The 23,261-nt window shown below is 44.0% G+C and overlaps 1 protein-coding gene and 1 pseudogene across 5 annotated transcripts in view; both read left to right on the forward strand.

The window, feature by feature from the left end:
* The window catches only part of ACSL1 (acyl-CoA synthetase long chain family member 1), a 69,583-nt gene that overhangs the window by 33,859 nt on the left and 12,463 nt on the right, over positions 1 to 23,261 (forward strand). For 4 of the 5 annotated variants that reach the window (XM_055315743.1, XM_055315744.1, XM_055315745.1 and 1 more), the window contains 9 exons: positions 3,471 to 3,585; positions 7,838 to 7,902; positions 10,451 to 10,552; positions 13,476 to 13,575; positions 14,228 to 14,406; positions 17,379 to 17,411; positions 17,564 to 17,615; positions 18,220 to 18,293; positions 20,931 to 21,008. In XM_055315743.1, the coding sequence (XP_055171718.1) occupies positions 3,471 to 3,585; positions 7,838 to 7,902; positions 10,451 to 10,552; positions 13,476 to 13,575; positions 14,228 to 14,406; positions 17,379 to 17,411; positions 17,564 to 17,615; positions 18,220 to 18,293; positions 20,931 to 21,008 (798 nt within the window). Of the gene's footprint in view, positions 1 to 3,470; positions 3,586 to 7,837; positions 7,903 to 10,450; positions 10,553 to 13,475; positions 13,576 to 14,227; positions 14,407 to 17,378; positions 17,412 to 17,563; positions 17,616 to 18,219; positions 18,294 to 20,930; positions 21,009 to 21,082; positions 21,161 to 23,261 lie in introns of all 5 variants that reach the window. The other variant, XM_055315741.1, reaches the window with a different exon arrangement.
* On the forward strand, positions 21,167 to 23,020 carry LOC129503572 (eukaryotic translation initiation factor 4E type 2-like; annotated as a pseudogene).

Raw genomic sequence — 23,261 nt, forward strand, 5'->3', positions numbered from 1 at the left:
GGCCCCCATGCCCAGTCTTCTATTTTTGATTAAATGGGACTGCTATTTTTAGACCTCCTTCTTTAAAGCAGTTACTGGCCAGATCCCTTTCGTTAACCCTTACTACTTCTAGTGTCACCCTTCTTTCTCCCCATTCCCGCTTGCCACTGCTCTCACCCAGGCCCACATGACTAGATTTTTCTCTGGTCCCTTCCCCTTCATGCCATTCTTCTTGCTGCTGCTTAGGCTTCTTGTAGATTTCTTTCTGAAGCAGTATTCCTCAGGACTTCCCTGCTGGGACCTTAAGGCCTCCAGGCTGGTGGTTCTCACCTTAGTGTGCACCAGAATCCCCTGGAGGGCTAGCTAAAACTTCTGGGTCACACCCCCAGAGTCTCTGATTCAGTAGATCTGTTGAAGGGCTAGCTAATCTGCTTTCCTTAGAAGGGTCTGCGGTCCCCCAGACCATCCTTCAGAGACCCCGGCCCGAGGGTGAGCCTGTGCTCTGAATGCTCCGAAGATTCCAGGCTACTCTTGTCTGTTCATTCTGACTTCCTGCACCCTCTTTGTTCAGCCAGTGCTCCATGGAGCCCCTCTGGTGACATAAGGATAAGACTTGGGCTTCTTCAGAAAAAGCTCTGTGTCTTATTCACCCGATTCCCACCTGCCCCATTGACAGCTGTAGGAGTTCTCAGCGAATGCTTGGGGAGGGCAGTATTGCTTTTGCAGAGAAATGGCTGAGTGACAGCACACACGAACGAGGGTCAGGATGAGAGATGTAGGAGGGCCCATCCTAAGGGACCTGTCTGGGCTACTAGACCGCCTGTGCCTCCTGGTCATGCTTGATAGGCAGACCAGTGGGCAGGGCTGGGCCAGTGGCCAGGAGACGGTTGTTTGTGACAGTCAGCTCCTCTCTACCAGGCACACCTCTTTTCTTAGCTTTTTTTCTTCTTCCCATTTTCTGTCATTTAATCCCTTGCTCCTTTTTCTCCTACCTTAGCCATGATGCCCTGGCTCCTTTTGGTGGGTGGCTTCCTGCATTGAAAAAGGCTTCCAGTGCTTACTGTAAAGCCACAAAATTGCTTCTGAATTTTAATCCGAGTATTTGTTGGAGAAAAGATACAGGCTAAGAAGGACTGGCTTTGTAGTTAGGGCATGTTGTAGGGTGTCTGAGTAGTGTTCTACATATTCATATTTTGTTAAAAGATTTTATTGTTTATTTGAGAGAGAGAGGGTGTGCACGCACAAGCAGGGGGAGGGGCAGAGGAAAAAGCAGATTCCACTGAGCGGGGCTGGATTCCAGGACCCCAGGATCATGACCTGAGCCAAAGGCAGACGCTTAACTTACTGAGGCCCTCAGGCATCCCTACACATTCATATTTTATAGGACTAATTTTAATTGTTTAGCTAAAGATAACCCTGGATGTGGACACATGGTATCCCCATTTTGCAGACGACTCAGAGATTAAGTAATAATATTGCATGAGTCTACAGAGCAGAGGTTTTCCCACCATTGTACATACAAAGAATACCTTCTTTGCTTTATAAAGTATATGTTGTAATTAATAATTACATTTGGAATCATGGCTACAGGTATTAGAAAGTGTCTGCCAAGATAGAGAAGACCATGTAATGAATAGAATGTATCATTGGGTATTTGTTCTAGAAATCTATTAGTAGCTTTAGATCTGATGTCAAGCACATGTGAGTACATAAGAATTTCTATAGATGTAAAACATAGAAATATGTCTGGAAGGAACTTATCAAACTGTTACTAGGGGGACTCCTGAGTGGCTCAGCAGTTGGGCATTTGCCTTTGGCTCAGGGCGTGATTCCGGAGTTCTGGGATCGAGTCCCACATCGGGCTCCCTGCATGGAGCCTGCTTCTCCCTCTGCCTTTGTCTCTGTCTCTGTGTATCTCATGATTAAGTAAAAAAAAAAATATATTTAAAAAAATGTTAATAGGGACTAGTCATTTTTTTTCTTAATATACTTCTGTACTGTTCCTTTCTTTTGGAAGTACATATATGATAAATTGTTTGGAAGGAGAGCTTGTAGGAGGAGATAAGGATAAGAAGAATCCTAACTAAATCCTAAAAACAAAACAAAACAAATAACAAACACGAAAAACAGAAGGAGAAAAAGGGTCCATCAGCATCTATCTGGAGGTCATTACCTATAAAGGGATCTCCCATCTTGGGTCTTGCCCTGGAGTGCATCCCATTTCCCCGTCAGCTCTGCCTGCTTAGACCCTACTCTCTGAGACCTAGCCCTTTGCTCCTTCTTCATGAAGACTTTCCTGTCTGCTTCCTTCAGACCTCATACTAGAAACCATCTCTCCTCTTTGCGAATGGTCCTTTCTTGTAGGTCCTTACCAGAAGTTCTTATATCCTTGTCTGACTTCCCTGTTTCCTGACATTGCAAATGTGAAGACCCCTCTCTGAAATTAAAAAACAAACAAAAAACCCATGGGTTCTGACATCATAGTAGTTGAGCTTGTATTTATCAGTTTCTAAAGAATGCTTGGCATGTCCGGATACCTGGCCCCATGGTATTTCTGTGGATGCAGAGTGCTGCGCAGCTCACAGGCTGAAAGCTACTACCTCCAGTGATGACTTCCACTGCTAGTCAGGCGTTGCGGTGGATAGCAGGTGTGCTTTCTGCACCAACCAGTGAAGGCCCTGTAGAGAGGGCGCACAGTAAAACCCGGTCTGTGTACCTGTCAGTGCAGCAAATCAAAGCAGTCTAGACATGTCCCTGCACCTCCATACATTTTGTAGCTGTTAACTGTCAGATGCTCTGTGAGAATCCAGAGTTCCTAACAGGCTATACTGCTGTTGACACAGAGATAAAACAGTGGAAGTAATCTCCAAAGGAACATCGGCGTTATGGAAGTAAAACTGAATGGTGTGTTTCTAAGAGATCTTACACAAACTCAGTCCCTGTGACATTGATGGTAGGGTTTTTTTTTTTTAAGATTTTATTCATTTATTCATGAGAGACATACACAGAGAGAGAGAGAGAGAGGCAGAGACATAGAGAGAAGCAGTCTCCCTGCAGGGAGTCCGATTGGAGACGTGATCCCAGGATCCCGGGATCACAATCTGAGCCAAAGGCAGACATTCAACCTCTGAGCCACCCACGTGTCCCGATGGTAGAGGTTTGAGAATTGTCACAGCATGTGTGACAGGTTCCCAGTCCTTCTGCTCTCTTTGACCTTATCCAGCCAGACCAGTGCTCAGAGGTCTGCTCTGTTGTTCCCTTTTCCCAGGGGCCCTCTGACACCCATTAGGTCTTAGCCTTCCTTTTCTGAAGCCTGCACCTGACCCCAGATGAATGGGTCTGATTAGCAAATGCTGCACTTCTGTTCATTCAGCAAATACTGAGCAGCTACTCCACAGGGGCTCCCTGGAGCACATGGTGGGCATGCATGTTAGAGTTTTTATTTTTAAGATTTTCTTCTAACGTGCTCATGTGTCTGTCTCTTTGCACAGGGTAGCGATGGTGCTCGGAGATCCCCACTACTGGATAGCGATGAGCCCTTGGTATATTTTTACGACGATGTCAGAACCATGTACGAAGGCTTCCAGCGGGGCATTCAGGTGTCAAGTAAGCATTTGCTGAATCTGTGTGACGAATGCTTAATGATTTTCATTCAGAACAAGTGATCTTTCTTGAGGAAGTACTTTGCTTTCATCTTCCATCTACTTCCATCTGTTCAAGTCCCCTGTCTCCTCCTCAAACTTCTCCAGAATGAGCCCCAAAGCACAAGAGCCCCTCTAGATGTCCCCCTGACAGAGCAGTCAAATATATTTTCAGCAGGTTTTGTATTTTATGGATAGTTACATATACCTTAGCTCATTATAGGGCTCTGAGGTCAAAAGACATGTTTAATTGGGCCCAGTCCAACATTATCAAACGTACTCGACCATGAGACCCGTATTTTGAGAAATAAACACTGACCTCCCAAGGAAGCAATGTCCTGTGAGACACTTTGGAAACGTTGGCTCCCAAAGTAACCACACTTCCTCACTAGCGTTGGCCTAAGAGAACCACCCCACCCCACCCCAGGCCTCCTGCCTGCCTTTCCGGCCTCTCTCCCTTCCAGGAAGTGTACCTTCTGGGTACTCTTCCTTGAGTTACACTGAACTTCTTGCAACACCAGGACCCCTCCCCTTTCCCATAACCCCACACCTTTGTGCACTTGTCCTTTTCCTGATTGTAAAGCTTCTTCTTTCCTACCTTCAGCGCAGGCGCTTACTATGCTATGTGAGACCTTCTAGGGCATCTGGGTTGCTCAATCGTTAAGCATCTGCCTTCAGCTCAGGTCATGATCCTCAGGTCCTGGGACTGAGCCCCACTGAGTAGGGAGCCCACTTCTCTGAACCCTGCCCTTCCTCCCTGTTTGTGATCTCTCTCTCTCAAATAAATAAATTACATCTTAAAAAAAAAAAAAAAAAGAAAGAAAAAAAAAAAGAAAACTTTCTTCTGTTGCTTTCATCTCCTGCCTCCAGGTGAGGCATTTCCCTGCTTTCCCCAGCACCCTGTACCTATTTCTATAATAGCCCCTCCAGGAAGCAGAGGCATTTGCCTGATGTTCTGTCCCACTGGCCAGTGCTCCTTGAACAGGGCGGCCATCTCTTCTCTCGACACTGGCACATAGCCTGGCACACAGTAGGTGCTCCATCAACGTATCCTCAGTGATGGAGAGAGCACTCTCTGCTCCCCACACCCCCCTCTTTTGTTTTAGCCTCTTTATTTTGGCTTGTTCCAGATCACTCTCTAGAAATGGTCTTTGGGATCCATGATTCCTTATTTAAATCATTTGGTGGCTGGCTCTACTGCTAGCTGGACTGCAGTTCCCTGACAGTCAGGGACCATGTGCTGTTGCTGTTCTCTGTCTCCACAACGTGTTGCATTATGATAATGTGCTCAAGAGTGCTATGTTTTTTACTTGATGCTAGTAGAATTGGGTTACTCTAGTATCTGCACAGGACCCAGTAATCCTGTGCCAGATTCATCGAGCCCCACTCTAAGGGGAAAACAAACCTCACTTCTATATTAGGAATTTTTTTTTAAAGATTTTATCTATTTATTCATGACAGATACAGAGAAAGGCAGAGACACATCAGAGGGAGAACCAGGCTCCATGCAGGGAGCCCAATGCAGGACTCGATCCCAGGACCCCGGGTCATGACCTGAGCCAAAGGCAGACGCTCAACCACTGAGCCACCCAGGCATCCCTATATTATGAACTTATTCAAAGTTAGTGTCAGGGTCAGGGTTTGTCTGTGATAGTAAATATCCATACACAGAGCAGCTTAACAAAAGGCCACATCAAAATATTTATAGATTAAATATAGATTAAATCTATATGTATAGATTAAATATAAATTAAATATTTATATTTTTATAAATATAAAATATTTATAGATAATTAATTTGACATACATTATATATAAAATAAGTGTAGATATGTGTGTATGTGTGTGTGTGTATATATGTATATAGAATCTTTACCACTACCACCAAGTGATGTGTGTGGATGTGTATACATTTGTCTCATGGTTATCAGGGAATGAATTCATCCTGGTAGTATGGTGACTTACATGATTCTTCTGACTCTCCTCTCACTTAAAGACAGTAACTTTTTTGTGTGTGTGCACTTTCTCTACTTGGAATATGAAGTCTTATATGAATGTTTCAGAGAAGTTGAAGAAAACTTAAGTTCACTCTTAACCTATACTGATTGAAGGAAGGTCCTTTGTAGGCCACTTTCCCTTCTTTTTTTTTTTTTTTTCCAGAGGATCTTTTTAAGTTTTATTTTTCCTAGACTACCATAAGATGAAGGCTTTATGGGAGAGCAAAAACCAAACTGTACACAGGAAGCTGCTTATAAGGAGAAGCCCTCTGCCTGTGAATCTGTAGATTCTCGTCCCTGGCTGCACTGCGGTATCACCTGGGGAGCTTTTAAAAAGTGCTGAGGCCCAGACCCCATTCCTGTCCTATTACATCCAAAATTTTGTTTTTAGGGCCTGGGTATAGTATTTGTTTAAGTTCCCACTATCCTGGAGCTGGGGTCTGCAGACTTTTCTATAAAGGGCCAGAGAGTAAATATGGCAGGCTCCCAGGGCCATATGGTCTCTATGAGGCCTTGCGGCTGCAGTCTTAGATAATATGTAAATGAACAAGCAAGGCTATGTTCCAATAAAACTGTATTTACAGAAACAGGTGGCAGACTTGATTTGGCCGCTGCTGCCTGTACATCTCCAATCCCTGTTTTTACAGAATGAAATAACATTATTTCAGATGGCCAATGTGTGAAAACAACTTCTGATGGAACTCATGACGTCCGGCCTGGTCTTTATCACAGTCCCTGTGAATGGCAGAGGGTCTGAGAATAAGGCCCTTTGTGCTCTTTCTGTTTTCAGCAAGGCTGCAGTAGAGAGAGCCAAGAAGTCAGTGTGAGGCAGTGAATTTGTCCAGCCTGGGTCCTCCCTGTCCTCACCACCGACCCGCATACATGCCCCACTTCTCTTCTCCAGGGTGTGACTCGGTGTAATAGGCCCAGCCTCCTCAGGACTGCCAGTGGGGCCATGCTCTGCTTTCCCAACCTGTCCTCCAGGCCCCCAAACCAAATCAGAACACCTCTGCTGACACTTAAACCTAGAATGGGGAAGCCACAGATCTTACAGTCTAGAAACAAATGCTGATACCCTGATAGAGGGGAGATGACAAAATGCCCTACTGGAAGGAGCTGTGAGGCCCCACTTAACACAGAGGGGCCTCTGGCAGGAGAACCTGTGTGTCTAGTAGAGAGGCATTCTTGTATGTGGTCAGCTATGATCATCGGAACATGGAGACTTTTTCGTTCTTCTTCTTCTTCTTTTTTTTTTTTTTTTAGGTGGACGTAGCTTTTCCTTCATCAACTATAAACTGAGCATAAAGTTAGCTTGGGGTTAATCTATAGAAAGAAACTTGCATGATTCCAAATATAAATGATTCAAGTGATACTTATTACTGTCCTAGCCCTTAGTATGAATACTTAATATGGGTTTTCTTTCATCCTGTTTATTCGGTACCCAGATTAGAATCAGGACACATCCTGATATTTCTTAACTTTGGCTTTCACAGATACCCCCTTATTTTCTCTTTATTTTGCATCTCTTCTTCATTTTTGTTTCTCTGCAATTAAGACTTCACCCGTGTGAGTAAATTCTAAGTCATCAGAATTTGGGGATTTAAGAGTCCTATTTTTTCCTTTTTTTTTAAAGATTTTATTTATTTATTTATTCATGAGAGACACACAGAGAGAGGCAGAGACACAGCAGAGGGAGAAGCAGACTCCATGCAGGGGAACCTGATGTAGGACTCAATCCCAGGAACCCAGGATCATGACCTGAGCCGAAGGCAGATGCTCAACCACTGAGCCACCCAGGCATCTCTGTATTTTCCTTTGTACATCCTGAGTTAGAATGCTTTACACTTTAGGAATCTTGTGGGAGTCTTCTGAAAAGGATTTCTTTATCATTCAGCTCCTCCCCCCTTTCTGAACCACTAGGGTACAGAAGAATTCAAATTGAGTGTCCTTAAAATTTGTATTTGCCTCATATTCTCTTATTTTTCTTACCCCATTTAAGAAACAAACAAAAAATCAGACCAGAACCCAAGGAGAACACATCTCCAATCTGAACTCTTTATTTCTAATCTGGGGCCCAATGTCTACCTGATACTTTGTAGGATGAAGTAGAACACAAATGAGAATATTTATGCACGTTAATCCCATTTTTTGTTTTTCACTGTATTTTTCTTTCTTTCTTTTCTTCTTCTTCTTCTTCTTCTTCTTTTTTTTTTTTTTAAGATGATGGCCCTTGTTTAGGCTCTCGGAAGCCAGACCAGCCCTACGAATGGCTTTCCTACAAACAGGTGAGTTTCCTGGCTCTGTGGGTCCTCCTGCACGCTTTGGGGCTGAAATCTTGGAGTCCCTGACTGTGAGGGCTGTATGGTTGCTGCAAAGTCTGTGTGCTAGGCCGACTCAGAGCTCTGGGGTAAACGTGCAGCATCCAAAGGGAGAAGTTTTATGCAAAGATTTGGGAAAAACTGGTTAAGTAGCTTAATTGGTGGTCCAAATGCACTTTATTCTAGAATTATGTGGCTGCATGGGGGAATTGAGCATGATTCTCAGATAACGTTCTAGAAATGTGCTTGAAGCAGGTGACTCTCCTCACAGAGCCCATGGCAGGGTAGAAATTCTCCTCTGCCTGGCAGGATACTAGACAATGTTAGAACCCCTAATATAGAGTAACTTTCTCATTTTATAGAGGAGGGAAACATCCCCCAAGGAGAAGGATGGGACTTGCCCAGGGTCCCAGCTGGTTCGTGGCAGAAACAGGACCAGAAGTGAGGTCCACATCTGGTCTGTGGCTCTTCTGTGCATCGTATGAACCTGACCAACGTGGGACAGGTGTGATGTTGAACCCCAGGGCAGCCATGGCGAGCAGCACAGATGTTCAGGGGCGGCACCTGCTTTGCTGTATAAGCACAAAGGAAGCTGGGATCCAGTGTGTTTATTCTTGTCCCTCCATAATGCCAACTGATCCACAGCTGCAGCTGCTTGATGACAGACATTGCTTTCATGTTTGTCGTGATAACAGGGCATCTTCTCCCCATGGAAGTAAGAGCCCAAGGGTGTCTGGGAGCCCCGATGTGTCCGCTCTTGCCTTTTGTTTCTAGCACAGCTGTCCAGGAAATAGCTCCCTGCTCTAGGGCCAGGTTGTCCTGTGGTTTCATGAATACAAATGATATTCCTCCATCCATGTTTGGTGTGAGAGGTGCTCTGGGCAGTTGGCGTGCTGGGGAGGATACGTGAGGGATTGTCCCGAGGAGCCCTGAGTAGCCCCAGAGCTCGCTGGCCCTTCCCGAGACTGAAACACACTCCACGTTTCCTTCCATTCCCGCATCTGAGGACGAATGAAATGCACAGGCTTTGTTTGGGTAGCTCTTGGTAGAGAGCAGAGAGGCAAAACAGGCTCCTTTCCTGTGAGAAAAGTGATGAGCTGAGTACCCTCAGGGACCAGAGGGATTTCACCACTTTAATTTTGCTTTACCGGAGACCTCCCCCCGCCCCCCCAAGAAAAGAGTTGCTGAGGTTCCTCATTTTCGCAAGTGGTAGATAAACAGTTTATGTGTGTTGGACACCTAATGTTGCGCGGTGGTCTCAGGGCCTCACAGAGTCCCCAAGTGCTGCCTGGAGTCCTTCTGTTATATGCTGGAAGGAAGGCAAAAGACAAGTCCATGGCAGATTGGATTTTTCAAGGCAGATTGAAAATCACTGCAGTTTTTGAAGGTGTTAATCTGTGTTTTGCACATTTCAGCCAAAGGCTGGTGAAGATTTCAAGCTAGAGTTGAAGGCAACTCTGGATTTGTACACTTGGTTAGGTCCTTTCCTCATCCTAGTGACTGACCTTTGTGGGGCTAGGAACACCTTTGAGGTTTTCTGGAGAAAGGAATGGAGCCTCTTTCTAGAGATATAAATGCCTGTACCTTCTCCTAAGTAGCTCTGCAAACCATGGCAGCATTTCATGGGTTCCCATCCCTGACATGTGAGCAGAGGTTGTGAAACAGGCTGTGGGTGCAAAAACAATAAGCGTATTCATGCCACCCGTGCCGTCACCTCACCTGGGTGAGCTCTCATTCCCATAGGCAGAGCGCAGTGGTACTATGTGCCAGGACCAACAGGGTTCTGGGCAGGAACAGGCGTGGCTCTATTCCCTACAGGCGTGGGTGGGATTTCAAAGTGCTCTTGAGAATTCACTAACTGAAAATAAAGAAAATAATTCCAAATTTAAGATATAAAAAATTTTATTTATTTTGTAGTTAATTTAAGGTAGGAATGGGGAGAGACTAGGGGGCAGGTTTATAGTCCTCCCTAATTCATAGGAATCTACCTATTTTTACTTGCAATAATAGTGTTTATTTTATTTACTTATTAATTTTACTTAAAACTCTTACAAGTTTTTTGAAGGTGTCCCCCCAGACTATTTCTGTGTTTATAGCAAATGACAAGTTTTGGCTGCATTGCTACTCTTCATAAATACAAATATAATAATAATAATAACAACAATAATAATTCTATATCCTTGTATTACTTTTATAATTCTATAAAACTAAAGTTTAAAATAGAAATGTGTAAGAAGCCCTGACATCCAATGATCTGTGACCTGCAGCTGTTGGAATCCTCCGATTCATCTACTTTGCAGAAGGAGCCCTATGATCAGTTCTCTTTAAGAGTGAGTTCTGGTGAATTGAGCCTTGTGTTTTACAAAAATGTAGAACTAAAAGAATGCCTATTTGCTCCTCTCTCCTCTGTGCGGTGCTGCTTGCTGGCCGAGGTGTTAGACTCGGTTGTCACCCAGTGAGCTTTGTTCTTTGAGTTTGACCTGATTTTTCCTGTTTATTTTCCTCCCCATTTTAGGTGGCGGAGATAGCCGAGTGTGTGGGCTCAGCGCTAATCCAGAAGGGCTTCAAGACTGCCCCAGATCAGTTCATTGGCATCTTCGCTCAGAACAGACCTGAGGTATTGACCATTAGACACCAACTGTAGGCGGTTTGAGACTTCTCAGACGTAAGAGCCAGTTGGGGTTCACACCTACCTTTGCTCAGGACACGATTTTGTGTTTTGATCTCTACTGAGAATATATCTCTGTATTATTCCTTAGAAAGTGACAGGAAAATCCACACCAGGGCCTCCTTGGCCCCTAATATTAAGGGGGAGAAAAATCACTTTTTTGATTATTGGTTTTCTTTTTTCTTTTTTTTTAAACCAGGTCCCAAAACAAAAACTAACAAGTTATTTGAACAGATAGCTAACAAAGAATCTTCTTACCTTAAGGCTTATTTATGTCTGTGATTAGAAAAATAGCCTCAATAAATTATGAAGAAACTTGGATACATTTTTGTCCATTGCGGACTCTCCTCTTTGCTTTCTGAAAGGTAGAAGCTTTCCCTCTGATCAGGTTACAAAGTTTAAAATGCCATGGGCAGCAGGGAGAGTGCCTCACCGTGAGTCAGCCTTAATGTAGACGTGCTGTCCGGCTGGCTGTCAAGGCCCCTGCATGCTGCTTCTGTAAACCCTTGCATGAAAGGTCAGTTTAAATGAGAAGCTCTTTTGGAGCTGTTGTATATGGTGCTAGTGAACAAATTAGCAGCATAATTTGGCTTGGAAAAATTCAAGCACTAAGCTTGAAGAAATTGAATTGATTCTTGCATCCAAAATACGTGTTAGCACAATCCCTGGGCTACTGACTATTTTATAAATTAGATTTCCTGCAGTTTTCTATATTGGTAAGGGAAATACAGCAGTTTCCACAGCTGGACCACGACCAGGCTCATGAAATCTAGTTTCTTTCATTTCAAATAAAACTCATTCAAGTGAACACATCCCAGATTTTTGTGTTAGTGGAATTTTATCATGAATCTACCACAAGAACAGGTATTTCCTTACTTCACAGAGTAAGCTCCTTCCTATATTTATCAACTAGCTTAATAAATGTTTATTGAGCACCTGCTATATGCCGTGCACTGAGAGGCACCAAATCACAACAGTGACTTGGATCCTCCCTGAAAGGTACCATGTGAGGGAAGACCAGCCCATAAGCTGATGCTTTCCCTGTAGCGTGGTAAGGTGGACACAGGGGAAAAGGATTATGGGAGCTCAGTCAAGGAGGACTTCCTGGAGGTGGCCTCCCAGTGGAGTGTTGAAGGATATGAGGGTGGGGCAGCCAAGGGAATGTCAGGAACAACCACCTGTTTGCATCAGGTGGCATGTCTCTTGGGGAATGAGGCATTTTACTATGGAAGAGCTTGGAGGGACAGGGAAGACAGGACCACATGTGCCACATGTACCCTGCTGACAGTCTTGGACCTGACCCCCGTGTTCGTAGACTGAAATTGGTGCCAGGAAAGAAAAAGGGAAAAAAGAGGTCCAGGCCAAGTGAATGTGAGTGCGTCGTGCTCCCTTCCCACAGCAGCTAAGCCTTTATCTGTACCGCATATTGGGAGTACGGCGGGGGACCCGAGAGCTGCACCTGGAGATAATGGTGCCGCCAAGGATTTTGAGTGAAAGGCTGATCTCGCCATGTTTGTCTCTCAGCAGATTAGTTGCCACATAGTTGATGAGTTTAGAGGCAAGGTGACCTGTTGCTATGGCACATCTTTCCTCCACCACTTTTCTGGAGAGATTTTGCCAACACATTTCTCTTGTTACACAAGTGTGTCCCTCCTTCCCCAGTTCCCAGATCCTACTGCACACTGCTGCCAAGTTGATCTTTTTTTTTTTTTAAAGGTTTTATTTAGGGATCCCTGGGTGGCACAGCGGTTTAGCGCCTGCCTTTGGCCCAGGGCGCGATCCTGGAGACCCGGGATCGAATCCCACATCGGACTCCCGGGGCATGGAGCCTGCTTCTCCCTCTGCCTGTGTCTCTGCCTCTCTCTCTCTCTGTGTGTGTGACTATAATAAATAAATAAAATTTTTTTAAAAAAAGGTTTTATTTATTAATTTATGTGACAGAGAGCGAGCACAAGCAGAGGGAGGGGCAGAGGGAGAAGGAGAAGCAAGCGCCCCGCTGAGCAGGAAGCCCGAAGTGGGGCTGGATCCTAGGACTCTGGGATCATGACCTGAGCCAAAGGCAGACCCTTAACCGACTGAGCCACCCAGGCACTCCAGGCTGATCTTCCACAGATCCCAGAGCCCCTGTTTCTCTGAGAAGCCCTCAGAGGCTGTGCATTCCCTGGGGAATGGAGCCGGGCAACCGCATGGCCACGGGCTTCTCCTGCCCACCCGTGGCCTTCCCTGCCAGAGCATGTGTGCCGGCCAGAGTGCTCACCTGCTTTTGGTCGTGGAGTCCCCACTGTTGGAGTCTCCTTGGCTTTCTCTCCACCTGTCCAAACCAGGCTACCCTGGTAGAGGGTGAGCTCAGTTACTTTCCCTGCAAAGGTGGTCTCACTGTGGGCTTTGTCATGCGTGTGTCCCAGTCGGTCACTCTCCTGTATCGTTAATTATCTTTTCACACATTTGCCTCGATTCTTCCAGCAAATTGCTCTTTCCTTCTAAGAAGGGGGCAGGTGTTTGCTTTTCATTATGAGTCCCTCGTGGTGCCTGGCACATAGTAGGAGACACACAGATGTTAATTTTGCTACATCTAGTGTTTCCACTTTGTTTTTGTCTTTTTAAAGATTTTATTTATTTATTCATGAGAGACACAGAGAGAGAGGCAGAGACACAGGCAGAGGGAGAAGCAGGCTCTACACAAGGAGCCCGATGTGGGACTCGATCCTGGGACCCTGGGATCATGCTCTGAGCCAAAGGCAGATGCTCAACTGCTAGGCCACCCAGGTGCCCTTAGTATTTCCACTTTGGATCTCTCTAGAGTGTGGTTCTCCTTGGAGTGGTTCTGTGATAACGTCTTATTTTCTCTCCCCGTCCTTTACTGTTCATTTAGTGGGTGATCATCGAGCAGGGATGCTTTGCGTATTCTATGGTGGTCGTTCCACTCTATGACACCCTTGGAACAGAAGCAATCACCTACATAATTAACAAAGGTATGTTTGTGGTCTCTGGGTGGACCTTGGCCTAGTTATCAGCTAGATTTGGTAACTTCACATTTAGTTATATTTGATTGATAGGGATTTTATGGGTTTTTTTTTTAAGATTTGATTTGATTGATTGATTGATTTTAGGGATGCTTGGGTGACTCAGTGGTTGAGCATCTGCCTTTGGCTTAGGGCGTGATCCCCGAGTCATAAGATCAAGTCCCACATGGGGCTTCTTGCTGGAAGCCTGCTTCTCCCTCTGCCTGTGTCTCTGCCTCTCTCTGTGTGTCTATCATGAATAAATAAATAAAATCTTTAAAAATAAAAAGGTCTATTTATTTGAGAGAGAGTGAGCAAGATAGAGAACGAGCATGTGCACACAGACAAGGGGTGGAGGCAGAGGGAGAGGGAGAAGCAGACTCCACACTGAGCAGGGAGCCCAACACGGGACTCCATCCCAGGACCCCAGTTTATGACCTGAGGTGAAGGCAGATGCTTAACTAACTGAGCCACCCAGGAGCCCCTGGGATTTTATGTTTAAATGCACATCTATCTTTCTATTTAAAGACTATAGTCCTTAAAATAACCTGGTGTCAGGTATTACACAGTCAGGCTTTAAATATCTCCGAGCTCATTCTTCATTGTACCTCTTCCTTCCCAGCTGAACTCTCTCTGATTTTTGTTGACAAGCCAGATAAGGCCAACCTCTTATTAGATGGTATAGAAAATAAGTTAATACCCGGCCTTAAAATCATAGTCCTCATGGACTCCTATGGCATCGATCTTTTGGAACGAGGCAAGAGGTGTGGCGTGGAAATCATAAGCATGAAGGCCATGGAGGTGAGTCACCCTGCCCATTTCTCTGATGGGTGTCCCTGAGGCTACTTTGGTTCAAATGTGGTATCCAGTGCTACCACGCAGTCCCAGCTCTGGTTGGTCCTCTCAGCAACCCATAAAAAATCAAAGAGCAGAAACTCCTGTCTCATTACTGGAAAGAAGAATTCTACGTGCGTGCCCCACTGTGAATTCATCACATCTTACAGAAAATACCGTCATAAAACAAGTTGCAATCCTCACATATTTATCCTAGAGTAGTGACAAGCCACACCAAGAAATGCGAATTTCTGATTCAGGTGGAGACTTAAGTTTGTATGTCCTTTTTAGGCCTTCCTGCCACTTACTTACTGATTCGTCTCTAAAATGGAGCCAGCTACAGAAATCTGCCTCATTATTTTTTTTTCCCAAGTTGCTTTTATAGCGTCCTGGAGAATTTCCAGCATAAGGTGTTTGATTTGGTTTATTTTTATATTAAGTTTCTTAAGATACACATTAATCAAAGCTTTAAAGGTAACCGTTCTAGGAGAATGAGTGGGGCCCATATTTAAATTGGTTGTTTGACATCATATCGTGTAAGAAGCTGATTCTCCCAGTTGGATTTGGATTAGAGAGTTTAATCCCAAGAAGCTGGTAAGAGGAGGATCTTGTCAGGTACATATTACAGGAATAGGCTAAATACAGTAAGTTGTTCTCCTTCCGGAAACATTATAAATACTTTTCTGGAACTGTTACAAATAGAGTTTCAATTTTTATTTATACTTCTCCTTCTACAAGGAATTGGGAGCTACAAGCTAGGACCTATGTAATACCTTTCTGGAGGGACTTAGGAATCATTAGGGAAACTGATTCGTTCTGACAGAGCCTTTGCCTCACACGTGTACACACTCATACACACATGCACACGTAGCAGAGAAGCGGAGTCCGTAAGAACCCGTGTGCTGTACTGTTCACTTGGGCTCTTTGCTAGCTCTTTACCTAGCGTTTCCTCACACTTGCTTTTTCACTTACAATCACCGTTCACAATAATGTCATCTTTTTCCCCATCTTTCTTCCTCCTCCCTAACCCCACCACACAGACACACATACGTGTGCACACACGTGCACGCAGGAATTTTTTGGTGTTTTTTGACTGTTCGTATAATGTCATTTTAAGATTTAAAAATTTAGGTAAGTGAAGATCATACAGTTTCTATTAAAGGCTTTATTTTATAAAAAGACATTGTTTTACACTTACCTGTGTAATAGGATTCATACTTGGTCTTTAAAAATTTTGTAAGCAAAAGGTTAATATTTAAGAATTGAATTTAAAATTGGCTTTATGGTTGATCATATGATCAGGTTTATATTTATACATATTTTTATAGGATGAAAAAGAGAAAAATTGGCATTTGGAATTTTTACTTTTATTTGATATTTTATTATGAAATTTTCAGACATGCAAACAAGCTGGAAGAATTGTACAGTAGACTGCCGTACACCTACCAAGCACCCTCCAGCTAATGTTTTAATAATTTTGCTTCATCACTTACTTGTGCATCACTCATCCTTCCATTCATTCATGAATCTATTTTTGTAATGCATTTTCATTAAGTTGCATTTTTTGCCCCCCATAAATTCTTTAGCATGCTAATCATTAACTAGAATTCAGTCTTTCTTCTGGGTAAAGTTTTTGGGTTTTGGTTCTGGTATTTAGAGCCTGAAGATAGCAAATCCATTATTTATTTATGGATGCTGTACTCTTTTTCTGTCTCTCTGTGTCTGTCATGAATAAATTTTAAAAAAAATGAAATTACCATTGCTTCAGCTCTTAGTTGAATTCTTTTTTTTTTAAATTTATTTATTCATGAGAGACACAGAGAGAGAGAGAAAGAGAGAGATAGGCAGAGACGCAGGCAGAGGGAGAAGCAGACTCCATGCAGTGAGCCTGACATGGGACTCGATCCTGGGTCCCCAGGATCAGGCCCTGGGCTGAAGGCGGCGCTAAACCGCTGAGCCACCCGGGCTGCCCCCCTCTTAGTTGACTTCTAATTGGACTTCAGTGTTAGTTTTGAATCAGTGGTCTGTTACTGTTTTGGTGGTCTGTTATATATATAATTTAAAATGTAATTTTAAATTACATTATAATAAATAATTTAAAATGTAATTAAGAATAAAAACAGTTTAAATCTGTATACTGGCCAGAAACTCCCTGAGTCCTGAGCACACTCATCAGATTTCCACTTAATTCTAGGCATGCTCGCTCCATATGCTCATTCAAGCCGTTCAGTTTTAATAGGAAAAGAATATAAATAGTTCATTAAAGAAATTAATAGTAATTAAAGTGGCCACCGAGACGCCTTTGTGCAGTGCTGAAGAGCATCAAAATGAACCCCTGGTGGTGATGGGGAACTGGCCACTGGGAAATGCACCCCTCAGAAATGAACCTGCTGCTCTTCATGTCCATTGGAGAGTGGTCTTCCATCTTTTGTCATAGGCTGTTTTATAATTGGAGGTTCCCAAATCTTTTTTTTTTTTTAACCCACTTCATGTGGGATACAGATATTTGAGCCTCTGGCAGGTAAATTTTTTCTCTCCAGACTGAAGAAGACACTAGTTATCTCAAATTGGGTGACCACATAGCCACGCTCAGATTTCGGGAGAATGCAGAATATCTGTCGTTCTTTGGTTTGGTAAAAGATTCTGATTCCTGTCTTTTGAGTAAATCCTGTTTCAGAGGCCAGTCCTAATACCATTTATATGGCTCTATGTATGAGAGAAGACAACTGGACAACAGCTTCTGAGAACAAGGCATAAATATTTCACTTCTGGTTCATTAAACTTGCCAGTCTCTTTCATTAGAAATGTCTCCTGGCTTTGAGGCAGCTCAAAGTGAGTCCCACAGTAAAGTCAACTTGAAGCGACTGGATGTCGCCTCACTCTCTACATTTAGAAAATGTTTCCATTCAAGATTTTTTTTTCTTTCTCTTCTCCTTAAGGACCTGGGAAGAGCCAACAGACAGCGGCCCAAGGTAGGTTCACAGTGTCAGCGCCCCTGGTACAGCCCTTGCAATAGCTGTTTGTCTCCAAGACTAGTACAGATCTTGGGGGTTAGCTAATGGCTTACGGTCTTCTGACTTAGACCACCTTTGTTGTGTTGTTGGGTTTTTTTTATGTGCTGTAGCCCCCTGCACCTGAAGATCTCGCAGTAATTTGTTTCACCAGTGGAACCACGGGTAAGTTTTGACATGCATCTGCCTCTGAGTGGCCTCTGGAGGTCTGTACCCCCTGCTCCCTTCCTTGGATGGCGGCCTGGCAGGTGACTTAGTTGAACTACATATATGTGGATCAAAAGAGGAAAGATGAGGGTTCAAGTGCTCTTTCCATGTCACCATGTCAGGCTTCTCAGAATCTGAGCATGCCGTGTATGTCCTCAGACACTTACGGAAGGCGACAGTAGATTCCTCCCATTTCCTGGGACAAACTGACCTTGTATTTCCAGAAATAAAAATCCCTGCGTTTTCTCCCCTTACTGCTATGCACACCCTCTAAAAGTCACCCGTGTTAAAAATAAATAAAAAAATAAAATAAAATAAAATAAAAGTCACCCGTGTTAATAAAGGTCATTGAAAAAAAAAAAGGTCATTGAAGATAAGAAGTTCCATAGAAAGGTTGCAGATTGTTCAGGAATTTAAGGACCTCCAACGTTTGGCTGTCCCGAGTATGCCTAAGGCTAGAGGCTCTGGAGACCCCAGTTATATAGGGTTCTGGGCTTCCTTAATTTCTGTCACTTTGGGATGAACTTTGTTTAACTTTGTTCTGCTCATGTGTGTTCCTCAGGCAACCCCAAAGGAGCAATGATCACTCATCGAAATATAGTGAGCGATTGTTCAGCTTTTGTGAAAGTTACAGAGGTAAACTTTTGGGATATTGTCGTCTTTCTTCATGTTCATTGGTTGGCATTAGGCCTCAAGAACGAGAGTGGTAAAGGCAGCACCCCTTGCAAGGGCCATGCTGTATTTGGAGCACCATTTGAAATAGAGTTAAGATCTGAGCTTTAATACGGTCCTGCTCTCAAATAGTTTTCCTTGTGGACCGAATCTCCAGCTCCAGCTTGTGCCCGCAAAACTGAAATGACAGACAGGAATTATTACAACTTTTATAAGGTACAACTCAATTTGGATACTGCCCCGTAAATGTTTCTAGGAAAGGAGCAAGAAGAAATGACTCTCGTGTGCTTTTTATTTACCATTCCAGTGTGGGGAAGATACTTTCTTTTAAGTAGACAGATGAAATGTTAAATGCTACGCAGAAGGTTTCTGAATTATCCTTTTTTATTAAAGTCGATTGAACTTGCATTGTATGAGAAAGCCTTGAACTTTAGTTGGTTCCCTGTAATCTGAAAGTTTGCCCACCTAGTGTCCCAGTCCACCGGGCTGCCGTAATGGAATCACACAGGCTTGAGTGGCTTTAATGACAGATATTTATTTTCTCATGGTGCGGGAGGCTGGAAGTCCATGATCAAAGTATCAGCAAACTCGGTTGCTGGTGAGGGCTTTCTTCCTGGCATGTAGGTAGCCGCCTCCTCATTGTGTCCTTGCCTGCCCTTTACTCTCTGTGCACCTGGAGAACGAGAAAGGGGTTTCTGGTGTTTCTTCAGCTGCTTCCAAGGACACCAGCCCTATTGGATCAGGTCCCCAACCTATGACTTCATTTCATGAGTTACTACCTGAGTTACCTCCCTAAGGGCTCCATCTCCAAATCCAGTTACATTGGGGTTTAGAGATTTAGCATGAATTTGGGGGAGGAGGGGAGATATAATTTGGTCCACAGCACCAACGGTGTATTTTGAACTTGAGTTTTAGGAAAGGTACTTCTTGAACAATATAATGCCTTTCCCTCAGATCCTTTGCATGTTATATAATTTGCCTTTGCAGTCTCTAGGAGGGTTCTTCTGTGGGCCCTGATTTTCCTAACGGGAGCCTGGGCGTAATGGTTTTGGGGAATGCACATCTTTGGTGGTTACAGAAGGCCTGTCTCACTCTCGCCTATATCCATACTTTCCTAGTCCCAAATACCTTTTTTTGGCATATACTTTGTAAACAGAATTCAACATTTAGTACCTCATCTAAGCGGAATTTAAGTTTCCTAATTAATTAGCCTTCAAAGAAAACTTAAAATACACTAGTGGCTCGCTAAGGCAAATGATTACAGACTTTATTTAAAATGAATTATACTGTCAAGGGCATTCACAACTTTGTAAGACTTCTAATCTTGCTAATGCACATTTGGGGGATGCCAAATCAGAAAATTGAAATGTGCAGAAATTACGGAGCCTGGCTTCTCATTACATAATGTTTCCTTGCTGAGATGTACTAATCGGGATGCGAATCACACTTGAATAAGATTAATCTAAGATTATGGCATGTTCAGGCTATATCACGTGCCTGAGCAAACCCAGCTCAGGACTGATGCTTTCATCTGTCACCGTGTTATTATGAAGGACAGCCAGCTTCCACGCGGGGATGGGCACAGCCCGGAAGTGGTTGCACAGGCACCTAATGGGACCTTCATTCCCTTGTCGGTGTGGCAGCAGCTGCTGTAGGCAGCCCCTGCTTTGGCCAGAATTCTTTATGTTAATAATATGAACATTCCCTACAAACCCTCACCAGTGCCTGGCCCTAAGGAAAGCCCATTCTTAGCCTTGAAATGGAAACCAGATGTCCAGCTCAGTGTAGATGCAGACCTCCATCACAATCAGCATTTTATAGGAGGGGCTGCGAGATCAGGGCTCACACTAAACAGATCGAGATGTTGTTTTCATGGGGTAAAGCAGGCCGTTCAGGTAAAGATGTCAAACTACAATACTCAAAGTGCATTTATACCACAAATGAAAAAGACTTGGAAACCAGTTTCTCTTACCTTCTCTCTTCCTTTTCCTTTACAACATAATATGCTGTTTTATGTTGGAATAGATCTATTTCCCCCTTTTTTTTAAAGATTTTATTTATTCATGAGAGACACAGGCCGAGGGAGAAGCAGGCTCCCTGCTGGAGCCTGATGTGGGACTTGATCCCAGACCCCAGGATCACACCCTGAGCCAAAGGCAGACTCTGAACTGCTAAGCCACCCAGGCGTCCCAAGAATAGGTCTATTTCTGCAACATAAAATGCTATGCTATGTTGGAATGGACCTTTAATTTCTTACTTAAGGTGAAATGGAGCTTGCTGGGCAGCAGGGTACCATACCTTCGAAATAGTACATGATTAAAGCACATGATCCCTCAATATTCCAATCTGGACAAAAGTTGCCTGATTTTGACTAAAAGCCCCAAGCTGGTGTACTTTAACGTGAGGCATGACCTCCACTCTAATGGAACGATTAAAGTATTAAAGTATTGCTTTTCATTTCATCCTTTGGTGAGAAATGACCACAGGTGATAAGCAAAAGCTGTTTCTATGTAGTATTAAGGTATTATGTGCTCTCTGAAATAAAACGTGAAATTACTGGGAATCTAATGCTTTTCTGCTTGCTGATGTCTTTGCTTACAGAACATAATCAGTCCTTCCCCAGATGATACTTTGATATCTTTCTTGCCTCTCGCCCATATGTTTGAAAGAGTTGTAGAGGTAGGCCTTGTTTTGTGGGTTTTTTTTGTGCTTGCTGGCTTGTTTGTGTTCTGCTAAGTCATTGTGTTTTACAGAAAGTACTTGCCTTGAATGCCAGTGACACACACATATCGTTTTTACCACTTGCACACATGTATGAGCAGCTCTTGCAGGTAAGTTTCTTGTGCAGACGTCCTCCCTAGAGAGCATTCTTTGCTCAGCCCCATTGTAGAAATGGGGCCGGTCACTTAAAAAAGTATAAATGTTGGTGGGGGGAGTCTGCGTATTTGAACTTTAGTCACTCATTTTTAAGTTGGAAGCTCAGACTTTTGAAGGATGTGCTCATGAGCACAGTTGCAGAAAGACTAACTGGGAGGCAGTGGCGACGGCGGCGGTGAGAGGATGAACAAGTTCGACGCATTGAAAGATGATGACAGTGGGGACCATGATCAGAATGAAGAAAACAGCACACAGAAAGATGGTGAGAAGGGAAAAACAGAACGAGACAAAAGTCAGGGCAGCAGTAAGAGGAAGGCTGTTGTCCCTGGGCCAGCAGAGCATCCCCTGCAGTACAACTATACTTTCTGGTCTCCAGAAGAACCCCCGGCTGTCCCACCAGCTCACAGAGCTATGAACAGAATATCAAACAGATTGGCACCTTTGCCTCTGTGGAGCAGTTCTGGAGGTTTTATAGCCACATGGTACGTTCCGGGGACCTGACAGGCCACGGTGACTCCCATCTCTTCAAAGAAGGAATTAAGCCCATGTGGGAGGATGACGCAAATAAAAATGATGGCAAATGGATTATTTGACTGCGGAAGGGCTTGGCATCCCATTGCTGGGAGAATCTTATCCTGGCCATGTTGGGGGAACAGTTCATGGTTGGGGAGGAGATCTGTGGGGCTGTGGTCTCTGTCCGGTTTCAGGAGGACATTATTTCAACATGGAATAAGACTGCCAGTGACCAAGCAACCACAGCCCGCATCCAGGATATGCTTTGGCAAGTGCTGAACCCACCTCCCAACACCATTTTGGAGTATAAAACCCACACCGACAGCATGGAAATGCCAGGCAGGCTGGGCCCCGAAAGGCTCCTTTTTCAAAACCTCTGGAAGCCGCGGTTGAATGTGCCATGACCCTCTCCCTCTCTGGATGGCACCGTCATTGAAGCTGGCATCATCGGAGTCTCTTGTTCTGTTGGCGTGCTACCTGGAAGATCCTTCTCTCCTGGACAAGAGGAATTGGAAGAGCATTTTATGTTTTAAGAATAGGCTGATACGCAGCAGCTACAACAACAGCTGAGATCACTTAATGGTGCTAAACTTAAAAAAAAAAAAAAAGACTAACTGTGAAGGTAGAACTTTTACAGACACCATCCTACAAAGACTCATAAAGCTTCTGCCTCTGTAAAAAGCCTCTCTTTTCATTGTGCTTGTTCATGATGCACAGTTTGGCTTAAGACTCACTTTTTTCACCAGTATTCTAAGCGCCCTTGAAAAAGCAGGATGACCTTTTTTTTTTTCTTAAAGATTTTATTTATTCATTCATGAGAGACACAGAGGCCGAGACATAGAGGGAGAAGCAGGCTTCCCACTGAGCAGGATGCCCAACATGGGACTCGATCCCAGGACCCCAGAATCATGACCTGAGCCAAAGGCAGACGCTCAACCACTGCACCACCCAGGTGCCCCAAAGCCTGAAGATCTTTAGCTGACCTTGACCTGGGCTCCTGGTATACAACCATGTGACAAGAATCATCAATTTTCTTTCTCGGACAATTTTGGATCATATACTTCTAGGAAAAATCAGAGGGTACCATTCATTCATTCAACGAATATTTATTGAGCATCAGCTATGTGCCAGGCACTGTGCTAGGTGTCAGTGACCTAGACTAATCGAGAGGTGACTAATGGAGAGCAAGTGGCCCTTTGATTGGCTGCTGGCCTGTAGGATGCACTTACCCTAAAGGATCAACAGCCACGAGATCCTGTCTCCATCTGTTCCCTCTGCTACTGCACACCTCAGGGGATCTTGTGAGTTTCCGAAGCAATCTCAAAATGAGTTGATAATGGCCCATATATACCTAATTGCAGTTTTGGAAGTGTGCCTGGGAGGCAGGCCACCCTGAACAAAAGTCCCCTCCTCCCCAGCTTGAATTTTTAAACCATAAACCATGGTGTACCATTATAGTGGCTTCTGCTTTCAAGCCTTGAGATCATTTGTACTTCCGTGGCATCATCTTTTGAATCTTTCTTTTTAAAATTTAAAATAGGC

This window comes from Nyctereutes procyonoides, unplaced genomic scaffold (genome assembly GCF_905146905.1).
Source record: "Nyctereutes procyonoides isolate TBG_1078 unplaced genomic scaffold, NYPRO_anot_genome, whole genome shotgun sequence".
In the NCBI taxonomy this organism is placed as follows: Eukaryota; Metazoa; Chordata; class Mammalia; order Carnivora; family Canidae; genus Nyctereutes; species Nyctereutes procyonoides.